Here is a 27015-nt window from a genome sequence, read left to right on the forward strand (position 1 = left end):
GTTTGGGAGAAAAAAAGCGAGTCTTTTATTTTGAGATTGAATTTGGCAATGAACGTCCCTTAAATGTGAGGTAACTTGGCAAAGCTCGCCAAGTTTGTTTCATGGTTAACCTTGCTCTGGCCCACTTGCTCACTGGCTTCCAAGCCAGTGATGTTGTTCCCATTAAAGATTAACTTGTAGCCTTGAAACTTCTCTGTCCTCAGGGGGCTGTGGGTAGGGAACTGCTATTCCCACCACAGCCAGCCGTGAGCCAGGAGTGGCGTGGCGACCCCTGGACATCGCTTTCCCCAAGTACTGGGAGAGGCTAATACCAGGTGTGTAGCTGCGTGTCTTCTGTGTGCTTGGAACTGGGAAGGGGGATGAGCTGGCAGGTGGGGTGAGAAGGCCAGAGATTTCGGGAGGCATCGGAGGTGCTCACTGTGAGTCTGTAAGGGAGAGTCGTGGCAGAAAAGGGTAACGTGGAGGCAGGTAGTAGGACACTGAAGGACCTGGCAAAGGGAGGCTTTGCTTCAAAGACACTACAGCTAGAGAAGGCTATGTCTAGAGAAGTTAAGTCTCAGAACCACCTGGAGGAGTATTTATTGGTGTCCTCAGGAAGGAAAATAGCTCGAAAGATGTCCACTTGCAAAAGTTCTGGAAAATCTAAAAGGCACAGTTCCTGCCCTCGAGATATGCCTTGTAACTTGATCACTGCTTCCTGGCCATGGGCAGAGGAAAACAGTGACACTGGGACTGCTTCTAAAAGGCAAAGAAGTTAATGTTTCTCAAACAATCGGGCTGGTGTAGTTTCTTTGGGGAATAAGCTTGCTTGGAACGAGGTAGTAATTCCCTCCAATGTAGAGCCTCCCGAGACTGTGATTGAGTCAAGTTGAATCTATAGATCAATCTGGGAAGAACTTTCCCCAAACAGTGATCAAGACAGGGTGGGATTGGTAGAAAGAAAGACAGACAGATCAATGGATTGTAAGAGAGTCTGGAAACAGGATCAAGGGAGAAATTGCTCTTTGTGATTTTCTACCTCATAACAGGAAACAAAACTCCCAAAGTATTTACTCTTAATCATTAGGCTATTCTGCATTTTACAAGATCCTTTGATTCTCACAAGATCTCTGTGAGCTAGACAGCCGTATTCTAATTTTATAGATAGATGGGAATTGGAGCTTGTCTAGAATAGATGGAGCGGAACATCATTTATGGGATACCCTTTGAGAAACAATGGGAATATTCCCAAATTCCTGGGTAACTCTCCCTAGAAAAGGAATTCTGTTATACTCTATATCATATCAACTAACAGAGAATCAGCTACTGAAATCTGTCTTCTCCTTCGACTGTAAGCTTCTTGAAAGCAGATGTTGATATCATCTAAGTTTTTAAAAATTTCTAGTGTTTGGCGTGATGCCTAGATATATTAGTGAGGTTAGGTTTGGCTATGCTGTAGTAGAGAATAAACTCTGAATTCTAGTGGTTTATCAGGCAAATATTTATTTGTTGCCCAGGCAAAGTCAGCTGATCTCCAAGGCTACTCCTTTCCAAGTGGTGATTCAGGGATCCAGGCTGTCTTTATCCTACAGCTATGCCTCTGGTGGATATGGCCTCCGGAATGTTGTAACAGAAGAAAAGAAAGATAGAGGGTCACATATCAGCACTTAAATTCTTGGCCCAGAATGAACACACGTCACTTCCACTCATAGCCCATTGACCAGAACTGGTCATATAAACCCTGCCTACCTGTAAGCAACCAGGAAACGTCAGGGAGCACGTGCTAAGCAGTGGCTGCCTCTGCCTTCCTGCCTGAGAGCATGTACTCAATAAGCCCCGTGAGATGAACTAATGAACAAATCCAATGCAGGGTTTAAACGATACCACCATGGAATGACTCAAATCTGGAAGCCACTGTCAACCTCCAGAGCCTCTCAGGAGAATGCCATCAACAAGAGAAAAAGTGCAAACGGTTCTACCATTTATGGATGGTCTAGTCTATATAAGGCACTGCTCTAGAAACGTTACACGGGTTATAGTGTTTAGTCCTCCTGAAGGCCCTATGGGATAGGCATTAACTGTCTTCTTCCACGAATAGCTTGTTCACGGTGAGCAAGTAGCAGAGCTGAGTTTGAGCCCATGTTTGCCAAGTTACAAAGCTTATGAGACTCTGTCGTCCTGACTGAATGGACTACCTCAACTACTAACATTTCATGGAGTAACGTTAACAGCTGAAGGCAGTGGCCTTCAGAAATGCAATCTGGATAGACACCGTGGTGAGAGATGCTAGAGGAAGGCAGAGAGACGTCTGCTCCATCTCCGACCTGGTGTAGTCCATCCCCACTGCTCTGCCTTCTCATCCCTCTCCTGCTGCCTCCCAGAGGCTGCCACTCCTACACATAGCTATGCCTATGAGACCTCAAGTCAGAAGTGAAAAGAGTAGAGTTCAGAGCTTGTTCTGACCCTCTGTGTAGTTTCTGACACTCTGCCCTTTCTGAGCAAATGAAGATGCAGGGCAATGATCTCCACACAGGACACCTTTCCCAGTGGCCTAGATTTTGTAGGAACTGACCAAGCTCACTTTATGCAGCTCTTCTGACCCTACAGAACAGAGACCTGAATGTATCCTAGCGAAACAACTAACAACCCGTACTGGCCAAGTAAAGAATATCTAGAGCAAGTCAGAGGGATTCCTGGTCAGGCCCTGCCAGTCTCATCATGTGACTAAAGATAATTCACTTAAACTCTCTGAGTTTTAATTTTTTCATATATAAAATGGGACTCTTGTACCTCTACTCTGTGATCGCCCTTTATCTCACTGGGTTATTATAAGCATCAAATGGGATAAAATATGGAAGAGTGCTTTGGAGACCATTAAGATTCATTTAAACTTGCCAGGGTATTTTTTATGACCAGCTAAATGACGAAGTTTTCTGATCAAGTTATGATTTTGTCAAGGGAAGGAAGTGAAGCTGCATCTGCCCAGGGCGTTTTCAATGCCAGCTCTCACCCTGCAAACCACACTTGGCTACATATATTTGCTTCTTTTCATGATGCTTAAGAGACAAGCTATGGTAGTCAGCACGTCTGACTAGATGTGTGATGTTGGGCAAAGCATTTTAATCTCTCTGAACGTCAGGTTTTTCATCTGAAATGGGGATAATAATATTTGTGTTTGGGAATTACACATTAATGCACATGAAACAATTTACACAGTGCATGACGCATCACGAAGCACTCCGTAAATGGTTGCAGTTTTATTGTCATTATTATTATTATTAAGGAGCCATCACGCTGTCTCCAAGGGTCTTTGTGTAACCAAGTTATTCCACTGCTCAATAGAAGAAGAAAATTCCAATCTTCCCAAACACCTTATGAGCGCTTGGGTCAGTGTCTCCCAGTTTGCCCTAAACGATCGCCAACACCCCACGGAAAGCACGCCATTCACAACGCGGCTGTGCTCCAAAACTGCAAACCTTGGAAGCCATTTGTTTGGAACTCAGCCCATATTTTCCCATAGAAAGAAGGCTAATAAAATAGTGGTTGGAGTCCTAGGTGACTGAAAATACCTGCTTGATTTGCCAAGTAGCAGAAATTTGGCATATTTGCAATGAAAATGAGTGTAAAGTCATGTATTGTTAGTCTTAGGCTAAAACTGAAAACTAAGAAAATTGTGTAATAAATAGTTTCTTTGGCGTTCATAAATGCTGATGATGAGGAAAAGAGGCTTAATTAGAGGAAGAAAGAGTTCAGTGGCAACGGAAGTAAATGGAATCTCAAGGTGCCTCTGAGGATATTTTCAAAGGCTTTGGAGGTTCTTTACCCAAATCTAATGTGACTTCAAAACTTGTTTACTTTTTTGTTCTTAATCCAAGGGACTCTACAGCACTAATCTCATCCACGCGCGAGGGGGTTATTTTGGGTTTGCAAATGGAAAAGGGAAGGAGACAGGAGAGACTAGGGAAAGGGAAGAAGAGTGCGAAAGATTTCCTGCAAAAATCAACCAGTGGTTTGGAGAAATCAGCGAAAGAGGAAGAGGCATACATATGTAGGATGAGGGATTACCTGCTCGGCCAACAGGGAACCCAGGTTGGGTGAGAGCCCTCCTCCAAAAGGGAAATGGCGCCCTGACAGGCAGAGAAGCTCCGCTGAAGCCATCAGGTGGCGCCACAGGGCCAGAACAGCTGGTTAAAAAGGGAGCCTCGAGGTCGGTGAGGAAGAAAAAAGAAAGGCTGTGAGCTCCTAGCTATTTGGTGTTAGGAACCAGCCCAAATGATGGGCTAGTTTCCTGTTCTGTACTTTATCGCCACAAAGTGCTGAACGAGAATGCTAACGTGATCCATCTAAAGACAGGTCTTTGCGTTTTTATGGGCAGGGGAAACACAGAATATGAGGGCCTAATGGACAACAGCCCAACCTTTCATTTCTGGTAGCTTCAAATCTGGTAGAGGGGCTTCCCTGGTGGCACAGTGGTTGGGAGTCCGCCTGCCGATGCAGGGGACGCGGGTTCGTGCCCCGGTCCGGGAGGATCACCAAAATATATAAAACTTTTAGTTTTTCCAATGAGGAGCTGAGGTCCTGAGAGAGGAGGTCACTTGCCTCTGCTCATAGAGCTAAGTGTCAGTAACCTTCCCTGAAGCAGGCTGCCTCTCAGACCCTCACAAGCACTGGTCCACTGACTACACAAGCAAGAGCTTGTTCTGTTCCTCCAGCTTCAGCCCTTTTCGCCGATATTGGCTAACCAAGTAGGGTCAGAGAGAATAGAGGAGGTGTTAGAGTGATGAAATTCAGTGTAGATAAATCTCTAGAAACCTTAGGTCTATGCTGAGAAGCTAATTCCCAAATAAGGAGAATCCAATTCCAGGTTATTTTGCGAGGCTAGTCAGAGAAATTCTGAGAGTCACATACTGTGTCAGAAAGACACAACATGGAGACAGGAAACCCGGGTTCGTTTTTAAATTCTGCTTCAGTGTAAACTTGTCCATATCTTATCCATCTCTCTAAAGTCGCTCTCAGCTCCATCAAGCACAACTGTTTAACTGTCTTCTCATCCTCGCCAGGCAGGAGTGGCAGTCATTACGGCTTGTGGAGGTGGCACAGTGGGTCACTAATGACCTACTTAGGTCACGACAGCTCCAGTATGAACATTAATATAAATGTGCCTCCCTCACATTTAAGGAGTTTAAAAACTCCTTAAACCGAGCTCCTAGAGTAAAACAAAGACATTCCCCATAGCTACTGCAGAATTGGTTCTGAAGAACCCACATGTACTGCTCTTCGTAGTAGAACGTGCCTACAGGTCACCAGGGGAGTTTTAATGCCTGGGAAGGAAAACGGGCTAATGAGAGTGGGTGGTGAGGCAGTGGCTGGAGAGGACAGATTATTAGTTCGCAAAACAGAATAAATGGAAAACATGGCCATCATGTCCTGGAAGGGGCCCTGAGTCCTCAGTTCAGTGTGGGAGGGCTCAGGGAAAAGGCCAGAACCGATCCTGGGCTGATAGGACCCTGGGTCCGTTCTTGCGGCATTTGACTGCTCGCGCCTGTCAGACCGACACTGGGCCCTCCGTCCCCTCATTCCTATACAGATGTCATCCTTGGTTCCTCAGACCGCTCCAGTGTTAGGGACATTCCGGTCTCATCTTTACTCTGATATCTGACCTGATGTTCCTGGGAATCCAAGCCCTTTACTTTGACCTTGCTCGGGGACTCCCTGGGGGCTCATCTGCCTCAGTCACGGGTGTTGTAGATTCCTGTCTTCCTGGTCCCAGCACTGCCTGTGGCTCCAGTAGCCCCAGGCCCCCTCCTTGCCCTGTCCCCATGCCTTCCACTACCAGGGCCTCCTCCTGCAGTAGCTTCTCCTGGGCCAATGCCACCGTTGCTATGGCGATGGCTCCAGGCTTTGCAGCCACTCTCCTTGAGATTGTCACCCACAAAGAGATTAAAGCACTTTCAGACAACCTTGAACAGGGTAATCTTTCAAACAAGGCCCCCAAAATGTAGCCTTGGCATTATCTCTACCGCTGCATTGGGAAACTTGACATAAGTTCCCAGGGGACCAGGCCAAAGGGTCCTAAAGTAGACCAACCACCTGCCCCTGAGATTCCCCCTTGAATCTCAGTGACCTGCCCCATGATGTCCCCCTGAGATTTCTTACAGAACGCCTAGGTGTTTTTCATACAAGCGGAAGTGTTCCTAAAGTGACATCAACATGAATCATATGCGCCAAATGAAACTTCAAAGGAAGACAGGTTGTTATCTAGACTAACTGCGTTTGATCAAACAGTAATACTGAAGAAAGCAAAATCCGCCTTGAAGTTCCAGCCAGCGCCAGTCTATGTCCCTCCCCCTTCCCTCATCCAGGAAAACAATTTGAACTTCAGATCGTTAGCAACAGGTACCACTGAGTGCCCTTGCTCTTAGATTTTAGCTCCCTTATCACTGGTATACAAGTTGCACCTCATCATTTTTTACCCTAGACAAAAAGGCTAAACAGATTAAGTGAGCTAAGTTCCTGGTCAGTGAGCAGGAGATTTTCATCCTTTTCTCCCCTTTCTCTTCCTCTCTCACAGTTGGAGTAGAAGATAAAAGAAGAAAAAATACTGGAATGGAGATCAAATAAAATGGGAGTACAAAAAACACTTACACGTTAGACAACTTGCACCCTCCCTTTAATTTCTGGTGGCTTTAAAGCCTGTATGGATCAAACCGAAATACATAAAAACATATAGTGCTTAGTTTCACTCCCAAATAGGAAAAACTTTGAACAACACAGTCGTCCTTCCCTTCAGTTATAAGCCTTGTATTGGACTGCTAGTAAAAATAATGGGCTCAGGACTCTGCTAGGCTTTAAATATGCTATGAAATATTAATAGATATTAATACAAATATTCATGCAACAATTATGTCGCATTTTTCTTTATGAAAAGGAAAAATGCGACATAATTGTATTTTCACCCTACAAAATTCTTTTTGTTTTTACACTTTGGCCATGCCACATGTGGGGTCTTAGTTCCCCGACCAGGGATCGAACCCATGCCCCTTGAAGTGGAAGGGTGGAGTCCTGATCACTGGACCACCAGGGAAATCCCTTTTTTTTTTTAATGCTAACTTTTTTTTTTTTTGGCCTCACCACGTGGCATGTGGGATCTTAGTTACCTGACCAGGGATTGAACCCACGGCCTCTGCATTGAAAGCATGGAGTCCTAACCACTGGACCACCAGGGAAGTCCCTACAAAATTATTTTAAATTCAATATAACAAGTAATTTAGGTGAACCAACTACTTTGGTCTGTACCATGAAATTGAAAATGGAGAATGTTTACCTTTAGAAGCTACCAGAAGATATGATTCTGAGCCTTCCTCTGTAATAATTTACTGCCTGATCTTTCACAAGTTATCTTGCTTCCTAAGCCACGTTCTCTTCAAATGCAAAATGGAAAGACTAATACCTTCTCTGTCTACTTCACAGGGAATCGAAAAGGAAATAGTAGGTGGAAGAGGAAATAGTAGATAGAAATTGATAAAACTGTGTTTGGTATATATATAAATATGCTGGGTTATTTATTTATTTCCAAGCAGCTTTCAGATGATATAATTCACACTGTTCCAGGCAAGTAATTCTGAGTGAAGCTGTGTCATTTCCCTTGGATTAGAAATAAACACTGTTGAGTTTTGTGGGGGGGTTGGGGTTTTTTTTTTGTTTTCTTTGCGATACCCAGGCCTCTCACTGTTGTGGCCTCTCCCGTTGCGGAGCACAGGCTCCGGACGCACAGGCTCAGCGGCCATGGCCCACGGGCCCAGCCGCTCGGCGGCATGTGGGATCTTCCCGGACCGGGGCACGAACCCGTGTCCCCTGCACCGGCAGACAGACTCTCAACCACTGCGCCACCAGGGAAGCCCCCATTGTTGAGTTTTTATGCTAGAAATCTGCAGAAGAACATTTCTGTGAGTGTGTGATGTTTAGGATATGGGGATTTGTTGAGACATCGGGAGTTGAAACTTGATGGAGTATTCTCATCGCACAAGGCAGAGAGATGACACACAGGGGAATGTTAAATTCAAGTAATGAATATTTATGAACAGCAACTCAGTGTCACACACTGTCCTACTGCCTGGAGATACAAGATGTGCTGGGGCGGGGAGGGTCTCAGGTTCAGTGATTCACGAGGAAGACCTACAGGACACAGCAGATAGTTGAGGCTATGATTTATTACAGTGAAAGACTGCAAAGCAAAATCAGCAAAGGGAAAATGCTCATGGGGCAAAATCTAGAGGAAACCAAGTATAAGCTCCCAAGAGTCCTCTCCCAGTAGAACTACACAGGATGCACTTAATTCCTCCAGCAATGAGTTGTGACAACACGTGTGAAATATTGTCTTACCAGGGAAGCTCGTTTCAGAGCCTTGGTGCCCAAGGTTTTTTGCTGGGGGTTGGTCATATGGACATGCTCTGCCTAACCCATACCAAAATTCTAGACTCTCAGGGGGAAAGCAGATGTTCAGCATAGAGCACATTGTTTGTACAAATAGTTTAGACACAGAGAGACATTCTTATCAGAACATGGTGGGAACTCTCCTGAAATCCAAGGTCCCAGACTCCAGCCAAGGGCCAACCTTGTATGCAGGCCTTTTGAAGACTAGCATTCTCAGGCCTGCTATATTAACTCTTTTATGCACACAGAGGTTTAAATAACTGATTGCAATACAGTTGGATAATTACAATGATTAATTCGTTCGATTAAAGTTACTGAGCCTTTGAAGGGTCAGATAGGAATGAGATAAGTTAGACATTGTTGCTGTATTTTGTCAAACTCAACTCAGCACCTCAACTGCTCCCTGCCCACCCACTGACAAGGTGTGCTGCTATAAAAAGCTCTGTGGCTGTGCTCCAAAGTCCACCTCCCGGCCTCCTCTCAGAATCCATGGCGCATCCTGGGGGCTGTTTCTCGTCTGTCATATAACTTCCTTCTGCTTAGCCCTTTAGGTGGGTATTTGGGACTACTTTCCTGTATGACTTAACTAGATTCTGGCACAGCCATACCCCTACCAAGATTCCCAGCACCCCACATTTCATCTGGCCTCCTTGGCCCCCTCGTTCATTAGAGGAGCTGCCCCATTCGTATTTGAAGCCCTAGTCTAGTCCCTGGGGCTTATCCCTATTCCTCAGACAATAACCTGGAAATCACTCAGTTTCTACTCAGAGCCTTTGGCTAATTCTTACCCCATTGCCAACTGCTGGGAAGACACGCAGCACTGTGAACTACAGATTTCCTCACCCTTCCTAGAGGAATCCTCTTACACAGAAGCTCTACAAGCTGAGACTGACTGTTACCAGTGCCTTCAGCATCTCTGTAGCTACTGTGTTCCCTCTGCCCTTGCCCCTACTGGAAGGATGTACCCCACAACACTGCCCTCTTCCCTCTTTCAGGGGCAGTGGTAGCAGAAGCTCCAGGTTTACGGGATTCAGACTGGGATGGCAATGAATGGAGGGAGCATATGTTGTTTTCTTGGTCTCAAAATTAGCCATGTTGAATGACCCAACCAGGGAGTCGCAAAAGTCAGCCTCATGCCTGATACTCAGCTACAGCCCCGTATTCACACATCCGGAGATTCCTGAGAACTTCCAGGCATTAGTATCTGTTCAGACCCAGTTTTCTCACCCTGATGGATATCCTTCCAAAAGAGCACAAAAATATGAAATAAATCTCCGGTATGCTCAGGAAATGCTCATAGTGACCCAAAAGACAAGGAAAAGCCACAAAGAAATGAAGATGGTGAGCAGAAACCAGGTCCTGGAAGGCTGTGAATGCCATGCCGTGGGCACTTGAAAGACATGAGCCATGATCAGACTTGCATTTTTAGAAAGATCCCGGGCAGCTGGAGGGAAACAAGATGGAGAGTGAATCTGAAGGCTAAGAGACAAAGATAAGAAATTTTTGTAATAATCTTATAGGAGGTGGTAGGGCCTCACCTAGATCTGAGGCAGTGGGCCTAGAGATGAGGGGACAGACCTGAGGGATATTTAGAAGACCCAATAACCAGGATTGGGAGAGGGGCTTGGGACAGTGAAGGGGTGCAGCATGACTACCTGCTTTGGGGCTCGGAATCAGCATCTTTGGCAGCACCTCCTTTGAGATAAAGGTTACAGGGGGTTCACGTTGAATCCAAAGAGCTTCATGCTGTAGTCCACCCTGCCGCCACCCTCTCCTCTGTATCGGAAGTATTCTTATTGGGTTTTGTTTGGTGAGTTTTGGCTTTTCCTTTAAAGGTCCAGAAATGCCCTTGGTGTGTTTGACAGACTTCAAGGCCCATGCACGGGAGCAGCTGTCTAAGTCAACTTGGGATTTTATTGAAGGAGGAGCTGATGACTGCCTCACACGGGATGACAACATCGCAGCATTTAAAAAGTCTGGTCTTCTGTATCCTTTCTATTGCTAAGCTAAGGTGTACTGGTTGAGAGCTCTTTGGAAGGTAGCAGTTCTGGTCTCTGCCTCCAAAGAAGATAGAGTACTCAAGACATAATAATGGGTTTCTGTTGTTGTTTGGGATTTGGGGGGATTTTCTTGGTGGGAGACAGGTGACTGGGGAGAGCATGGATGGAGAGACAGTCTATCTCAGTGCCTCTGCAGAACTACCATAAGTGAGTCGCCTGAGTGCTGATCACGGTGACTTTGCCCCTGACAAGATAGGACAAGAGTCCCAAGGTCTCCAGCCACCTGGGCAGGGAGGAGAAGCTGGCTGGGTAAACCTAAATCTCCTGAGCTCCTGAACTTCCGGCTTGGAGGCAGAACAGGAGAGAGGGCTCAAGGCTGGAGGAAATATGGAGACCCAAGGAGTCTTGGGGATGAAAGAAGATTGATTCAAGGGAGAAGAGATGGGCGGTACAGCAGCGGGTAGAGCAGGGGTCAGTAAAGAGCAGCCTACAGGCCAGGTCGGGCCCATTGCCTGTTTTTGGATGGCACACAAACTAAGGATGGGCTTTTTTTTTTATTTTTAACTGCTTGAAAAAAATCAAAAGAAGAAGAATTGCAATATGTCGAATTATATGAAATCAGAATTTCAGTGTCCACAAGTAAGTTATTTTAGAACACAGCCATGCTCTGTCATCTGCATATTGTCCATGGCTGCTTTGGCATTACGACAGCAGAGCTGAGTAATTGTGACAAAGACCGCATGGCACAAAGCTTAAAATATTTACCATCTGGCCCTTTCCAGAAGATGTTTGCTGACCTCTGTGATACAGAGGTCAGGAGAAAACTGGAAAATGGGATGCATGGTGAACACTATCTGTATTTTCATACTTGTTTAACACTATACTAGGCACTTCAATTGCTTTATCTCATGGTGTCTTCACAAGACTATTAGGAAAGTTGGATTATTATTCCCATTTCACAGATGAAGTAACTGAGGCTCCTACCCAAATTTGCACAATCAGCATTTCCAGAAAAATCTTCCTCAGTTTACATATAGAAATAATAATATGTTGTGGAAAATAAGCACTTTTGGACCCTGAAGCTAAGTATCTGTTCGACTTAAAAGTTCGTTTCATATAATTATTATTTGTTAATTTCCCTACCTTCTAAAGTAGTGTTTAAGTCAAATCTTCAAATGAATTAGCCTCTAGCAAAAAAAAAAAAAAAAAAAAAAAGTCGTGGTCATTCTCTGGGATTTGTTCTCTTTCAATGACCTTTTCTTGCTTTATAGAGATTTGTTTCCAACCTAAGAGGGAAGAGACTGGAACTCCGTCCTGCATATTCCTTCCCTTTCTAGTCCTTGTTAAGATGGGTCAATCAAAGCATCCAAGTGCCGGCAGTCTGGTCAGGGAGGCACAGCTCCAAGACACAGTCCTCTGACGGAGAAAGGCAGGGAACAGCGTGGACCATATGTGTACCAGGAGTTCAGAGAAGGCAGGGTTAGTGTGGAATAGGGGGTTGGGAGAGGCTTCCGGAGGAGCAGAGGCTCTAGCTTGTCTATGCTGCCTACTCAGCTACCAGCCAACTGACTCCGCCCATGGCTTCTCGGGACCCAGTGTGGTCTAGATCTGTGTCAGGAATCTGGAGGTCCCAGCGCTAAGCAGCCCCTCCGTGCTGGTGAGTCATCCCACCGATAGAAAATCTCTTTGTTGTCCAGCACAGAATCCGCCTCCGTCCCCGGTACCTGAAAGATGTGTCAAAGGTGGACACGCGGACCACAATCCAAGGGGAGGAGATCAGCACCCCCATTTGCATCGCACCCACGGGTTTCCACTGCCTTGCCTGGCCTGATGGAGAAATGAGCACAGCCAGAGGTGTGAACCCAGCCCACCTTGAGGCTCCCTTCCCAAGGGCCTTAAAGTGTACAGAGGTGTCCTTCAGAGCAGGGGCAAACAGCTCCAGAATTTCTCTAGAGAAGGGGCTTAGGGACAGCAATCTGGTTGGAATTAAGGGTAGGAAAAGGAATGCTTAAAGCTACATTTGCATAACATTTCACCTAAGATTGAGAAAATACCAATTTTCCATTATAAAGAATGGTTAGACGGGGAGGGAGCTACAGGTGAAGAGGAGGTGAAAATCCCACCAAGCCATCCCAAGGAAGAGGGGCACTGACTGGCCCCTCTGACACAGCATCTGGGGGGAAAGGGCTGCTCAGTGTGGCCCCAAGGGTAGGGCTCTCTTTGAACCCTCATGGGCCAGGGCTGGGACTGAACAGTGTACCTCTGAATTTAGGATGAGGAGAAAGTCATGACGTTAAGCCCTAACACAAGGCCCTGGCAGGTGCTCTTGTCCAAATGTTCCATTTCCCTTCTCCTCCATTGACTTGATCACCTTATTTGACAAAAAGTTTTTCACTGGGTTTTGTTTCCTTCCTAGTACCCCTGAGTTCTCTTCCCTCATCTGCCACCACTAAAAAATAAGAAGAGAAGAGAAGGAAAGGAGAGGAGAGAAGAAAGGAAGGGCAGGGGGTAAAAATATTCCTGTGACTCATTTGTAATCTTCACCCGAAGCCAGATCTGTTTTTGCTCAACTTGCCCATGGCTTCCCTGGGGTCTTTTCCTTTGACTCTGTGATATAGGAAGCAATGAATGCATGGATTCTAGAGCTGAAAGTGACCTCCATCAGGTTAGGAACCAAATTTGGCTAAGTTGAAATATGAATACCCTGTATGAATATGACTGCTTTACAAAATCTTCATGGTTGAGCGTGCTGTGTTGTTTTGGGGGTGGAGCAGGAGAATGGGATACCTCCTGTTGACAATAGGAATTGAAAGTATTCATTGTGATTAGGTCAAATTCTCTGCCCATGGGTTGTAGGATGGTAGTGACATTAACCTGTTGGGGAATCCCCGGAAAATGATTAAAGTGAGAAATGAGAAAGATGCGATCAGCACGTCATTGTCACCGTCGTCATCATCCTCATTATCCCTAGTATTTGTAATAGCACCTCACTTCATAATTTAAAAAAATGCTTCCATAGCTAGTATCTTATTTAATCTTGCAACAACCCTATAAGAGAGGTATTATTATCCCCCACCCCGCCCTTTTACAGATAAAGAAAATGAGACTCAAGGCCACACAGCTAAGAAGTGGTAGAACTCACATTCTTCTAACTCCAGATAGCATGTTTTTTCTGCTGCAAAACTCATCCCTCTCCATTGGAATTACATTTTCTCATCCTTTGCCTTCTTTAATTCCCTTCCGCTTCATTGATGAGTTCACAAGAAGCCCATTTCCTATCTGAAAACCGCAACATCTTCAAATCGTTCTGGGGACTCAAGGTCATCTCTAGCCTGAAATATTTTAATATGCAACACAGAGTTTGTAAGACAGGTTATACAGAGGAGGACCCAGACAATCTGATCAAACACGTGCAATGCCTGCCTGCCTGACAGGGAAGCAGAATGAAGTCAAGCTTTATCTTCACTCACAGGGCAAGCTGGCCAGAGGCAACACAGACTCCTAGGGCATCTCACCCCAGTTCAGAATGCCTCTGCCCTCCAACCTGAGTTGTGTCCTTTGCTTTGCAGCTGCGCTAGCAGCCGGTATCTGTTACATCACCAGCACGTATGCCAGCTGTAGCCTTGAAGACATTGTTGCCACTGCCCCGGGGGGCCTGCGATGGTTCCAACTGTACGTGCACCCAAACAGGCAGCTAAACAAACAGCTGATCCAAAAGGTAGAATCCCTGGGTTTCAAAGCTCTGGTAATCACTGTGGATGTACCCAAAATTGGCAACAGACGACACAACATTACAAACCAAGTGAACTTGATGAAGAACTTACTGCTAAAAGATCTCGGATCACCTGAGAAGGTAGGAAAGATACCAGAGCCAAGCGGGCAGGCGTTACAGGAGGTAGATTTCCATCCCTCTTTCCTCTTTTCTTTCTTTCCTCAAGAAGTCATTGGGTACCTGTTCTGTGCCAGGCACTAGGGATGCAGCAGTTCAAGAAGCAGATGTGGTTCCTGCTGCCCGGAACTTCCAGACAAGCAGAATATAAGACAAAATGTTCTTTCCCATCCCTGGCAGCCCAGAAATGTTCTGGGCAGGGCTGGGTTCTGGGAAATAGGAGAGCTAGGGAGAGGATTTTTTCATGAAATAGGAGAGCAAACTAAAAAGTTCTTCCAACATTTTCTACTCTATGCCACATTTAGAAAATGCTCAGTCTGGATGGCATACTTAGATAAATTGACTATCTGAAGAGGATACTCATACCCAAGGTGAATGGCCTATGGTGTGTAGTCAGCCCAAGCCCCACCCTCCTCCCTTGAAAACTGGGGAGGAAATATCTCTGCACACCTAGAACTCATCCACGGGGCACTAGAGTGCTACAGCACACTTGTTTAGACAAGGTGACTACAAAGGGCACTTCTCCCATTAAAATCCTGTAGTCCAATGGGATGGAGTGCCCCAGAGAGAGAAAGCCATGGTAAAGTTGGAATCTCTTGGCTACATTAGAGGTAGTGATATCAGCCTTTTCAGCCAATGGGCAGCTCTGATACCCAGCCAAGTGACTCAACAGTTCTACTCATTAACCACAAATTGGCGTTGAGGTTTTCTGGAATCTTAGATTCCAGGGACACATTGGGATCTATAGATATTTGACTCACACGGTGAGCCAAGATAAATATTGGATAATATCTGACTTAAGATTGTTGAAGTATTGCTTAGTTCTTGTTACCCTGTGCATATCTCAGTCATGACACATCGCAACGGCCTATAAATGTTTTTGCTTATCTATCTCACTTACTAAACTCTGAGGTGTTTTTTGTTTTTTTTTTTAAGTGAGGACTGTGTCTTATTTGTCTTTATGTGCCCAGATCTTGGCATAATTATTGAGCAGGGACACAAGTAATGGTTAATGAATAAGGAATGGAAATAAAAGTCTTTTACACAAATTTTGTTAGGAAAAGGAGCTAGAAGTAGTGTTGGGAAGGCCAATTGTTAATTTGTTGGGTTTTGTGGGCCCTCTTTTTAAGCTTTTGGTGGCTCTCCAAATGTGTCCCATCTTTGGAATGGGAGTCATGAAGGAGTTCAGGACTAAAGTTCTCTTTTATTCCCCCACAGGGAAATTTAATGCCTTATCTCCAGATGTCCCCCATTGACTCATCCATCTGCTGGGATGATCTCTCCTGGTTTCAGAGCATGACTCGATTGCCCATCATCCTTAAGGGGATCTTGACAAAAGAGGATGCAGAGTTAGCTGTGAAGCACAATGTCCATGGCATCATTGTTTCCAACCATGGTGGGAGGCAGCTTGATGAGGTTCCTGCTTCTGTAAGTAGGATGACTTCAGCCTGGGTGTGTTTGTGAGTGCTCTGTTGTGTGTGTGTGTATGTGTGTCCACAGCAAAAGGTACTCTGTGCAATTTGGTGCACATTCCCCTCCCCCTAACCACCTGTGCTCATATCTACCTGCGAATTGTTAAGGACTTCGAATCATTAATAATAGCCTAGTGTGTGCCAGGCTATTTTTACAAACTCAACGTATGTCATCTCTAAATCTCAAAACAGTCCTGCAAGATGGGCATTAGTATCCGTATTTTACAGATGAGGATACTAGAGTTTAGGGATGTTAAGTAACTTGTCTGAATTCACACAGTAAGTGTTTAAGGTGAAATCTGATAGAAGAGTTGTTCCCAAGGCATGGAGGTCTCCTGCCTTCTGGAAGAAGCATTCAGCTGGAAGCTTGCCTGTCTGCATGGATTGGAACCTCATCTTTTCTCATATGACACATCCCAGGAAGAAACAGTGCCTAACTGAAGCTAATAAATAACTGTCTTTCACAGTGAAACTTAAAAATGCCCTATGAATCCTTTGCTAAAAATCTGCGACAGTCTAATTTTTCTCCTAACTTATGAATTTGTCCCTTATAGATGGAGTTTGGGGAAAGAAAAAGAAAAGGAGGGAGGAAGGGAAAGAACTTTTTAAGGGAGTTAATTTATTTTCTTTTTTTAAAAATTATTTAAAAAAATTTTTTTAATTCTTTTTTTTTTTTTTTTTTGGCTGTTTTGGGTCTTTGTTGCTGCATGCAGGCTTTCTCTAGTCGTAGCAAGGGGGGATACTCTTCATTGCGGTGCACGGGCTTCTCACTGCTGTGACTTCTCTTGTTGCAGAGCACAGGCACTAGGCACGCGGGCTCAGTAGTCGTGGCTTGCAGGCTATAGAGCACAGGCTCAGTAGTTGTGGCACACAGGCTTAGTTGCCTCTCAGCATGTGGGATCTTCCCGGACCAGGGATTGAACCTGTGTTCCTTGCATGGGCAGGCAAGTTCTTAACCACTGTGCCACCAGGGAAGGCCAATTGTTAATTTATTTTCATGGAGATTTATAGCTTATATTTTTCAAGAGATTCTTCTATTGCCACTTGACTCATTTTGAGAAAGGGAAGTGGGGTTTTTTCCTCTAAAGTCTTTTTTGGCCTTGTTATTATATAAGTAAGAAATGTTCACCACAAGTAAACTATAAAATATACATAAGCAAAAAGAATAAGATAAAAAGCACTATCATACTGACAACAGTTTGGTAATCAACTTAACGTGGCCATAACATTTTAGGTTTGAAAACTATACATGATATTATGTAATTTTCTTCTTTCCATGTATTAATATATCGAACTCATTTTATTTCAGTAGATATGCTTTCTTGGTTTTTTTTGTTTTTGTTTTTGTTTTTTTGTGGTACGCGGGCCTCTCACTGTTGTGGCCCTTCCCGTTGCGGAGCACAGGCTCCGGACGCGCGGGCTCAGCGGCCATGGCTCATGGGCCCAGCCGCTCTGCGGCATGTGGGATCTTCCCGGACCGGGGCACGAACCCGTGTCCCCTGCATCAGCAGGCGGACTCTCAACCACTGCGCCACCAGGGAAGCCCGCTTTCTTGTTTTTAATGGTGTGTAATATGAATAGACAATTTATATGACCAGCTTCCTATGGTTGAACATCTGGATTGCTTCTAAGCATTCACTATTTTAAACAACACATCAGTGACCATCCTTAAATCTTTAGCACATATTCAATTACTTCTTTAAAAAAAATTCCAGGAAATAGAAAAGCTACATCAGCCAGTTTGTACATTTCAAGTCTTGTGAAGCTTGGGGGTTTCAAGTACCAATCACTGGCCTTCTCCTCTCCACCGGGCTCTACCTGATAGCAAACAGGCATATGGAATGATGGAGAGCAAGGGGCACACTTTACTATGACTCTCCGTAAGAGCTGAACTGCAGGGAACGGTCAGGCCTCCCACTTTCCATCCCAACTCTTGACCTAAGACCTTAGAAGAACACAGGTCTTCAGAACATACGCTGAGCTCTCTCACCCTACTCCTGCAAGGATGCCCACAAAGCTATCTCTCACACACCTCGTAACTGACAGAATAGAGGATGCAAAAGAGCTTAGCAGGTCCTGAGCTGTCCCGACTGTGCTGACAATAGGAGGAGAAAGCAAAGAGGCCCTCACCAACTAGCAGCAAACAGGGTAGAGTATTGACTTCTGAGAAAATGCTAATAAAATATAATACAATCGGCTTTCCCTCACTAATCAGTTTAGCTAGTCTTGCCCCCTTGGGGAGGACCGAGTAAGGAGTGGGAAAAAGTGGCCGACTAATTTTCCCACTGCACTTCCTCAATAGAGAATGAGTGTTGGCAAAGGCAGGCACCAGAACGAGAAGAATTTCTCCTGCCCCATTACGTTGATCAGCATATTGTTCTCCCAAGCCATCTGACCTACAACCAAACCCAAGGTCAACCAGGGACAGCACCAAGATTAGTGTGAGGCTAGTGAGAAACCCACCCTTGGCTCAAAATTTTAGAAGGTGCCAGAAAAACTGAGTAAGGTATATAATAGTTTCATACACTCTTTGAAAAAATGAAATTTAATGCAAAAAATCTGTGGTGAACAAAATATCAACATTTTTAATAAAGACAGGATCCGTCCCTGCACTTGCATAACACTGCCTCACTCATCTCACTGTAATCCTGGCCCTGGTTCCAATAAAACTTTATTTATCAAAACAAGCCCCCAGCTCACAGGTCAAAGTTTGATTTTTTAAAATTTTGTCTTCAAATATTATTTATATTTTTGGCACCCCTTAAATTTTGTGCTGGGGTTAATTTCCTCAGTCTTCTCAACCCAGTCCCCTCCTTGTGAGGGATGTGACTCTGAGCGAAGTTCCATCTCTATAAGATTCCATATCTAACACCCCTGTACGTCCTCCTGGAACCAGGGAAAAGGATCAGCCAGGTTTTATCCCCAGAAGGCTCCAATGAATGCCCTGTTGTGGATTATCAAAAATTAACTCTCAAACCACACTGAACCTTAGGCTGAAATTCACTCCCTATTCTGTTTCTCAAATTACTGTCAGCTCCGTTGTGCACTATGGCTCACTAGAAGAGTCCTTGCACAAGTATATTTATTCATTTCTCACAATATTTGTAGAAATAGTTTGTAGAAATATTCCAAATAATACCATGGTGGGACTGTAAAAATACCCCTTAGTTGGATATGAATTCCCTCCAGTCTTTGCATGTGAGTCACGACGTATTCAATTCTCCTCCACTTGTAAATTAAAGTACAAAGTTCTTTCCTCCCTGATTTCATACTCTGCTCAGTCTCAGCGAAGGATCTTGTTCAGGTAGAATTCCAATTGATGCCTTTGGCAGCACAAGTCCTCTTAGGGGCCCAGTTTCTACTTCTCCTTTCTGGTCATTCCTCAATGAGGCACAGAACAGGAGCCCCCGAGGCAGTTCCAGAACCTTTTCCTCCAGGACCCTCCTCCTAGACTCTGCAGTCACTCTTCCTTATAGACTTGGAGGAACACAGCTTGGTCTGTGGCACCTTAGGTGCACAGGGCCTGTTGACCAAAGATCATGGAATGAAAGAGACAAGGTGAGAGAAAAGGTCCAGCGGAGCAACCAGGCCAGAGTGATCAGCTGTTTCTATTTTGTCTTTGGAAGTCTTCAACCCTAGTTTTACAATGTTGCTGCTGCATACCTATCCCATGTCTCAGGTAACCCCCAAAGGAGTCAGGAACAAGTTGCTCAAATGTGGTGTATTAGGAATGATGTACAGCGCAGTCACACTGAACAGGCTGTGGTCCAGACGCTAGGGTCATGGCCGATCACACTTGTTTTGCCAAAAAGACTTAGGGCCTTAGCAATGGAAAGCATTTCTAGCTGTGCCACCTTAGACACAGAAAAAGTGGACGAAAATCAAAAGTCAAAATGTTCTTTAAAAAGAAGAGCATTAAAGTGAACACCACAAATGGGAAATGTCCCCTAGGGGATGTGAAAAGGAACAGAAAGGTTTCTGCTCTGTCTCTGTTGGAGCAGAAAATGGCAGAACGGGGAGCCTGCAGAAAGTCCCTGGCCCTCGGGAATGTAGCTGCACTGCTTTGATAGGCACCTGCAGCCTCAAGCACGGGAGGCGAGGAAAAGTTAGGCATCGCCCCCGCTTGGACCTCCTGGCGCCAGCCCATGCTGAGGGGGCACTGCTGTCCCCTGACATCCTGAGAGTCAAAAGGGAAATCCCTTGACCCACACTTGTCTGTCCTTTTCAGATCGATGCTTTGACAGAAGTGGTGGCTGCTGTGAAAGGGAAAATTGAAGTGTACCTGGATGGTGGCATCCGAACCGGCAATGACGTGCTGAAAGCTCTGGCCCTCGGGGCTAAATGCGTTTTTCTGGGGAGACCCATCCTATGGGGTCTCGCCTACAAGGTGAGAGTGGCAAAGTGAAAACCATCCGGAAGGTACCACGCTTCTCATTCGTTTCCATGCATTTCTGTGGTTTAAGCCCCAAGTTTGGCCGTTTGTTGGAAGGTGCCACAGATCCTGAAGGACAGTGACTCCTCTCCAGCTCCACCATGCTTCCTCGGCAGCGTGTTGCCCATTTTCAAGAGCTGTCACCCTACATTTTCCTCTTTGCTTTCCATTATTCCCAACATGGTTCTAATTTCACAGGTAGCCCCGTCCTCCCCAGCACAGCTCTGAGCTCACCTGGAATTTATACTCAGCACATAGTCAGAATGTTCCTTCATGCCTCTTTTTGTCTCTCCTTTTCTCTCTCTCTCTCTCCGTCTTGGGAGCAGGGTGAACACGGTGTTGAGGAAGTTTTGAACATTTTAAAAAATGAATTCCACACTTCCATGACCCTGACAGGTAAGTTTTTACAATTCTTTTCCTGATTCAGAACTGAAAACAGGCCGTCTAAAGAACAGGAGCAGTGGCCCTTCTAGCTCGCCTTTCCCAGACCCAGTGACGGCCCAAAGGAAAGAACAGGGAGGAAATGTGCCAGACAAAGATTAAGCACGAACTCAAAATGTGATACATCTACTACAAAATCAAATGCAATTTCAGATTTGGGGAAAGAGGGTCCCGTTTTACTCTGGCCTGCTCAGATCCTATCAGGCTTGTCAGATGTGGTTCTGTGTGTCATGTTTTAAGTAATATTCATGGACTGTGAAGAGTAGAGAAATTATGTCATAGGGGAAGCATGGAGGAGCTGGGGGAGATAGAAACAAACAGGAAGACAGAACGGGGAGAAGGAGCCGCATCATCCTGCGTAACCACAGACAGCAAGACACGCATGAATGTCTCGAAGTTACAGGCAGGCTATTTCAGTCAAAAATGAGATGACTGTAAAGCAGTGCTCATAAAAACGTACGTGCTGGGCTTCCCTGGTGGTGCAGTGATTGAGAGTCTGCCTGCCGATGCAGGGGGCGCGGGTTCGTGCCCCGGTCCGGGAAGATCCCACATGCCGCCGAGCGGCTGGGCCCGTGAGCCATGGCCGCTGAGCCTGCGCGTCCGGAGCCTGTGCTCCGCAACGGGAGAGGCCACAACAGTGAGAGGCCTGCGTACCGCAAAAAACAAAACAAAACAAAACAAAATAACATACGTGTTTAGCAAAGCCTGGAATCCCAGAGAGTAAAATAGTGGCTCTCAACTAATGATGGTAACTTCTCTCTTCAGGGGCGTTTGTTCGGGGGGTCAGTTTATTTTTTTTCTCATCGGCACCATGATACAGGGTGGGTACTGGAGGTATTTAGTGCTCAAAGACCAGAAATGCTAACTATCCTAAAATGCTTGGAGCTGTCTCACAGAAAAGAATTGTCCTGCCCAAATGCCAATGGCCAATAGCTCTGTCTTTGACTGTCTGCTATAGATGGTAATCAATTGGCAATGTGAGAGACAGACAAGACGAACCCCAATAAGACCTCCACCCACACCTCAATTCTAAAATATGGTAATAACAGAAACCTCCTCCAGAAGTAAGGAACTAATGAATCAAGAGCTCTGAAGTGGAGTCAAGACTGCTTCCACGCCATTAACTTATTTCTGTAGATGGCGTGACTGAGCATGTGACATGTGCTAGGCACAAGGCAGGACGTCCAGGTCTTTTCAAGTCTGGTTTTGATCTGATATTTAGACAAGTATCTTGTACTCAGCGTCCAAGTTGCATAGTGTCCACTGGGGCTGCAGACTCACCCTTTTGGGCTTGAGTAGTACAAGCTGGAAAACTTAGATCGGCATTAATGCCAGCACCGGCCCCTTTCCACTTAGCAGTTTAAAAGAAAAAAAAAGGGAACTGGATTAAGGCGTCAAGGACCGGGACTGTCCATTTTGGGCCAAAGCCTATGAAGATAAGGCAATAAATGACCCAAGTCGCTCCCATGAGGGAGGGGAGAACACAAGTGTGAACAAATATCGTATTGGTGTGTTTTGCCCCTCGGAGGGGGGGGGTGTGGGGAGAGGGATGGGAAGACCTATGGTTTCTGCAGATTCCAGGAGATTGAGGTGACTTCTCCTGCTCCCCCAAATATTTTCTCCTGTCCTTGTGAAATGATATCTGAACTTCTTTCACAGAAGCCTGTTGGGGGAATTCACAATAGCAAAGCTTTTTTATTCCACCAAAAGTTTATACTTAACAACCATTGGGGGTGGAAATGGTGGCTGGAAAATCTCTTTCTGAAATAGAGCATGGAGAGCACCCTTTTTTAAAGGGGGCAGGAAAAAAAGAAGGAAAAAACAGGATTATGAACACTTTTATGCCTGACTTTTTATATTTCGTTCCTTCTAATTGTTCTACAGTGAGAATGTATTGTTTTAAATGTATAGAAAAATTACTAATCAACAACCAAATGTGGGGTGGAGAGGAGGGTTTGGGGAGGAAGAGGAAGAATAGAAAACCCAGGCCGACGGCCATCCCTCGGTATCCTCTGTGTGTGTCGCTCCCGCAGGAAAGACACCCCACAGTCTAGTCCCCGGGGAGAGGGGGGTCTCAGCTGAAGGGGGCGCTGTGTTTTTGGTGGAACTCACTAAAGTGTGAAATCATAATGTGAAACCCCAGACATTCTGTCACCCCTTAGCTTTTCCCTGCACACTGCATCTCAGACGCCTTAACACAAACCTGGCACCCAGGAGGTGATCAGTCAATATGACTTCTCTTCCCTAATTCCCCTAGAAATGTGTGATATTTTCCCCTTCTAACCCTGAGACATCACAGACCTGGGAGGAGAACACTATTTGCACTACGGTTGAAAGCAAAAGAAGTTTAAAATTAACGTTTTTCTAACTGTGAGACCAATTGCTGAAATTATATTTATAGAAAGGGTAAAACTGTGATTTGTCTTAAAAAACAAAAATGTGCACATATAAATCATATCAGCACAAGCCTGCACACACCTTACTCAGTTCTCATCCCGCGTAAGGCGAGGGGGCTAAATCAGAAGAGTATATGAATTTTCTTCAGATTTATTGCTGGGAATTAACCACTTTGCTTTAATTTAGCCAAAGCTTTTTAGTGTGAATATCCACATAATTTACAGTAATGAAAAAGCGGGAATACATTGTAATTATGCATTCACTCTTAAACTTTTCCTGAACCTCTACCAAGAGTAAGGCAATGTCCCTGGTACCTTGGGGGACCCTGACCCATTCTGATGAGTTTATACTGATAAGTAGAACAAGTACACAGATATCACCAGGGCTTAAATGTGAACAGATACTTCACATCTCAAAATGGAATCGCAACACTCTGATGCAACTACTGAGACATTTTTCCATAATTTAAATATTTATTTCTACTACAATATATAAGCAGAGATTGTATATTGGCATCTCTGTGCTCCTCGAGGAGGTCTGCCTGCTCTGACGCTGCACTCTTCTGTCTGCCCTGTGGAAACCCAGAGCTCTCAAACTCACTGTCAGTTCTGATGAGAGCACCTGTGGCTCTGAATTCCTGCTTCTGCTGACTTAATTCATTTTACGGGTTATTTATGTATTCCACACCTGCCGTTTCTGTCCCTTACAATCCACGCGGGCATGAAGCTCAACCATTTCCTCCGCTTCCATTTTTGGGAAAAGACCCTCTCATTAGTTATACTTTTGTGAGTAATACAATTTGCTAGTTAGGTTTTGGGAGGTGACGGTGCATACACCACAGATGGGGAAAGAACTTCAAGTGAAACATTATACATCCTCTTATCACCAGTGATGTCTCACTGTCTTCTGCGCCTACAGTTCTCCAGCTCGTGTTCTCACTTTCTCCCTCCTCTCTTGACATTTGTCTGGAGTCACTGTCTCCAATCCCTGTGTCTCATCTCAGCGACAGTCCCAGTTTTGCATTTTAATGAAGCTCCTCCACCGAAGACGGGTGTTGCGTTTTACAAAACTTTTTCTTAGAAGGCAGTTGTATGAAACACTCGCCCTATCTTGTCTGCTTTCCCTGAGTCATATGCCTCCCTGACAGATACTTCCTGTGTCCTGAAGCCTTATCACGACGGAGATAAAGGTCAAGTGTACCCACTGCACACAAAGTGATTTTTCAAAAGGCCGAAATGTGGTTTTTACCTTTTTACCATGCCGTTTTGACATGGCTGTTTTAAAAGAAGACACAGGCACAGGCTCACGAAATAATTCCCAGTGCGATCAGAATTAGATGATTACATAACATTTAATCAGGGTGAGCACAAGGGTCAAGTCAAGCTTGTTCCCACTAGACCATCTCTTCCCCACAGTGGGGTAGGTGACTGGGGTTTTAGAGAAATGAGCTTTTTAACTATGTGGTTCTTTTAGGCTGCCGGTCGGTTGCCGAGATCAGTCGGGACCTGATCCAGTTCTCCAGGATGTAGAGAAAGAGAGTGAAGGGACTGACTGCTGAGTTCGCCCACAGGAAGAAGACAAAATCTTAATAGGGTGTGTGATGCCATCCTGCCTCTGTCCCATCCTGTCCACAGGCTCATCCCCTGCACCCTCAACCACTCCACCCCCAATCCCTCATATTCCTCAAATGTGCCGATGCTCTTCTTTGCCTCACTGCCTTGTATATGCTGTTCTCTTGCCTAAAATCCTCCTCTGAAAGAAGACTTCTTAAAAGGGCAGTTCAATAATGACTGAAGTAGCTAGTGGATTAAAATTTTTGAATATACTATGTTTCTATGAAACAGCTATGTAAATATGCACTCTAGACAGAAGAGCTATACATATAAAATATTCCCCAACAAAAATTATACTTCTATCTGTAGATAATAGGGAAATAATATAGTTAAAAGCATAGGCTTTGGAGTCATACAGACATAGGATTGACAGGACTGTGACTTGGGAAAGTTTTTTGATCTCTCTGTTCTTCCATGTCCTTGTCTATAAAATGGGAATTATACTACCTAGCTCGCTAGGACGGGAGAAAGATTGAGATAATGTATGTAAAGTTCAGAGTTCTAGTGTGTTTAAGAAATAGCAGCTTTGGGACTTCCCTGGTGGCACAGTGGTTAAGAATCCACCTGCCAACGCAGGGGACACAGGTTCGATCCCTGGTCCTGAAAGATCCCACATGCTGCAGAGCAACTAAGCCCGTGTGCCACAACTACTGAGCCTGCTCTCTAGAGCCCGCGAGCCCCAACTACTGAGCCCGCGTGCCACAACTACTGAGCCCACGTGCCACAGCTACTGAAGCCCGCAAGCCTAGAGCCCATGCTCCGCAGCAAGGGAAGCCACCACAATAAGAAGCCTGCACATGGCAATGAAGAGTAGCCCCCGCTCGCTGCAATTAGAGAAAGCCTGCGTGAAGCAACTAAGACCCATCACAGCCAATAAATAAATAAATGTTCCTTTAAAAAAAAAAGTAGCTTTTATTATTATTATTTGGCAAATTCCTATTCATCTTTCAAGACCTTGTTCAAACGTCACCTATTCTTACCTGGCTACTTGTTAAGTGTTTCCTATTGTGTTTTGCACATTATACGATTACAATCCTTATTATAATGTGTTATGTTTATCTATTTGTCTCTCACCACTAATAGACTGGACATGGCTCTGAGCAAGAAACTATATACTTGGTACCGGGCTTGGCATATAGCAGCATCTCAATAAACGTTTGTGGGATGGACAGATGGATGGATGGATAGGTGAATGGATGGATGGATGGATGGATGGATGGGTGGATGGACTGAAGATACGTGGGTAAAAGGAGAGATGGAAAAATGAATAGATGCCCTACCAGAGTAAAAATTCCCCAGACTAGTAGTCAGCAAAAATAGACTTCTAGAGCAGGGGCATCCAGCTGGATAAGATCTGACACTTGAAGTCAACAAGAAAGTTAAGGATGAATTTCCAGTGCCCTAAATAAATAACTTCATAACTAGTTTCCCCATGTTCTCTCACTCCTTGTTACATTCTGTTCTCTATACAACAATCTGATAGATTTATTAAGTACAAGCAAATCCTATACCTCACCTGTTTAAGGCCTTTCTGCGGCTTCCCGTTCCACTCAGTATCAGTTCTACACTGATCGTCAGCTCTTGGGGCACTGTAGGATCTTGTTCTTGCAAATCCTTTATCACTCTCCCCTTCATTCACTATGCCCCAGCCATAATGCCTCCTTTCTATTCCTTAAACAAGCCAAACTCTTTTTTGCCTCTAGACTGTCACCTTTACTATCCCCTCTACATAAAATGTCCTTCCCCAATCTCTTTCTATGATTGGCTCTTTCTAGAAACTTAGATCTCAGTTTAAAAGCCACTGCCCCAATCAAGTGAGAGTTCCCTGACTGTCCTATCTAGAACAGGCTCTACTTTACTCATCGCATTACCCCGTTTTTTTTTCCCCTCCCAGCACTTACTACAATCGGCAGTTAACTTATCCTTTGTTTGTTTATTGCTAATCTTCAGCTGCACAGCCACGTTTATCAGTTGTGGTCGCCTCTTCATTCCCAGCGCATGGAACCATGCCCAACACCATGGAAGGCTTTCAGTAAATATTTGTTAAATGAATTAATCCAAAAAGACAAAGCTGGATCAAACTGCACTGCCACATATGGAGAAGTATAGAAGTCCGAGAGGGAAAACAGTGAGTTAGGACAGAACCAAGCTGAACTGGTCACTACCTAAGGCAAAAGACATGAAAAGTCTCCTATCATTCCTGGGTCGACACTTGGCTGTGTGAACTCACGCCATAGTACGGTTCCACTTTTGCCCAGCTTATCCCACATAACCAAGGCCAAGAGAACATTAGATAGCATGGGAAACACAGAGAACACAGTCCTGCAGCAGCCTCTCTGGTCATAACATTTAATGCTAT

The 27015-nt window shown here is 45.0% G+C and overlaps 1 protein-coding gene across 2 annotated transcripts; it reads left to right on the forward strand.

The window, feature by feature from the left end:
- The first annotated feature begins 222 nt into the window (after positions 1-222).
- Positions 223-24868, forward strand: HAO2 (hydroxyacid oxidase 2). Of its 2 annotated transcripts, none has more exons than XM_024764877.1 (8): positions 223-314; positions 10248-10386; positions 12115-12266; positions 13982-14265; positions 15520-15729; positions 20002-20160; positions 20532-20601; positions 24517-24868. In XM_024764877.1, the coding sequence occupies exons 2-8, from the start codon at positions 10256-10258 to the stop codon at positions 24570-24572; spliced, it is 1062 nt and encodes a 353-aa protein (XP_024620645.1). In that variant the 5' UTR covers positions 223-314; positions 10248-10255; the 3' UTR covers positions 24573-24868. The 2 variants fall into 2 exon arrangements, with proteins under 2 accessions (XP_024620645.1, XP_024620644.1); XM_024764876.1 differs by lacking the exon at positions 223-314 and adding an exon at positions 7863-8963.
- The last annotated feature ends 2147 nt before the right edge of the window (positions 24869-27015 follow it).

This window comes from Neophocaena asiaeorientalis, unplaced genomic scaffold, assembly GCF_003031525.2.
Source record: "Neophocaena asiaeorientalis asiaeorientalis breed wild unplaced genomic scaffold, Neophocaena_asiaeorientalis_V1.1 scaffold62, whole genome shotgun sequence".
Lineage (NCBI taxonomy): Eukaryota > Metazoa > Chordata > Mammalia > Artiodactyla > Phocoenidae > Neophocaena > Neophocaena asiaeorientalis.

What these genes read in the sequence shown, in the direction of transcription:
- HAO2 (XM_024764877.1), top strand. Translation starts at nt 10,256, where the DNA reads ATGCCCTTGGTGTGTTTGACAGACTTCAAGGCCCATGCACGGGAGCAG. An exon ending in AACATCGCAGCATTTAAAAA is followed by an intron (nt 10,387 to 12,114) that starts GTCTGGTCTTCT and finishes TGTCCAGCACAG; the next exon opens with AATCCGCCTCCGTCCCCGGT. An exon ending in ATCTCGGATCACCTGAGAAG is followed by an intron (nt 14,266 to 15,519) that starts GTAGGAAAGATA and finishes ATTCCCCCACAG; the next exon opens with GGAAATTTAATGCCTTATCT.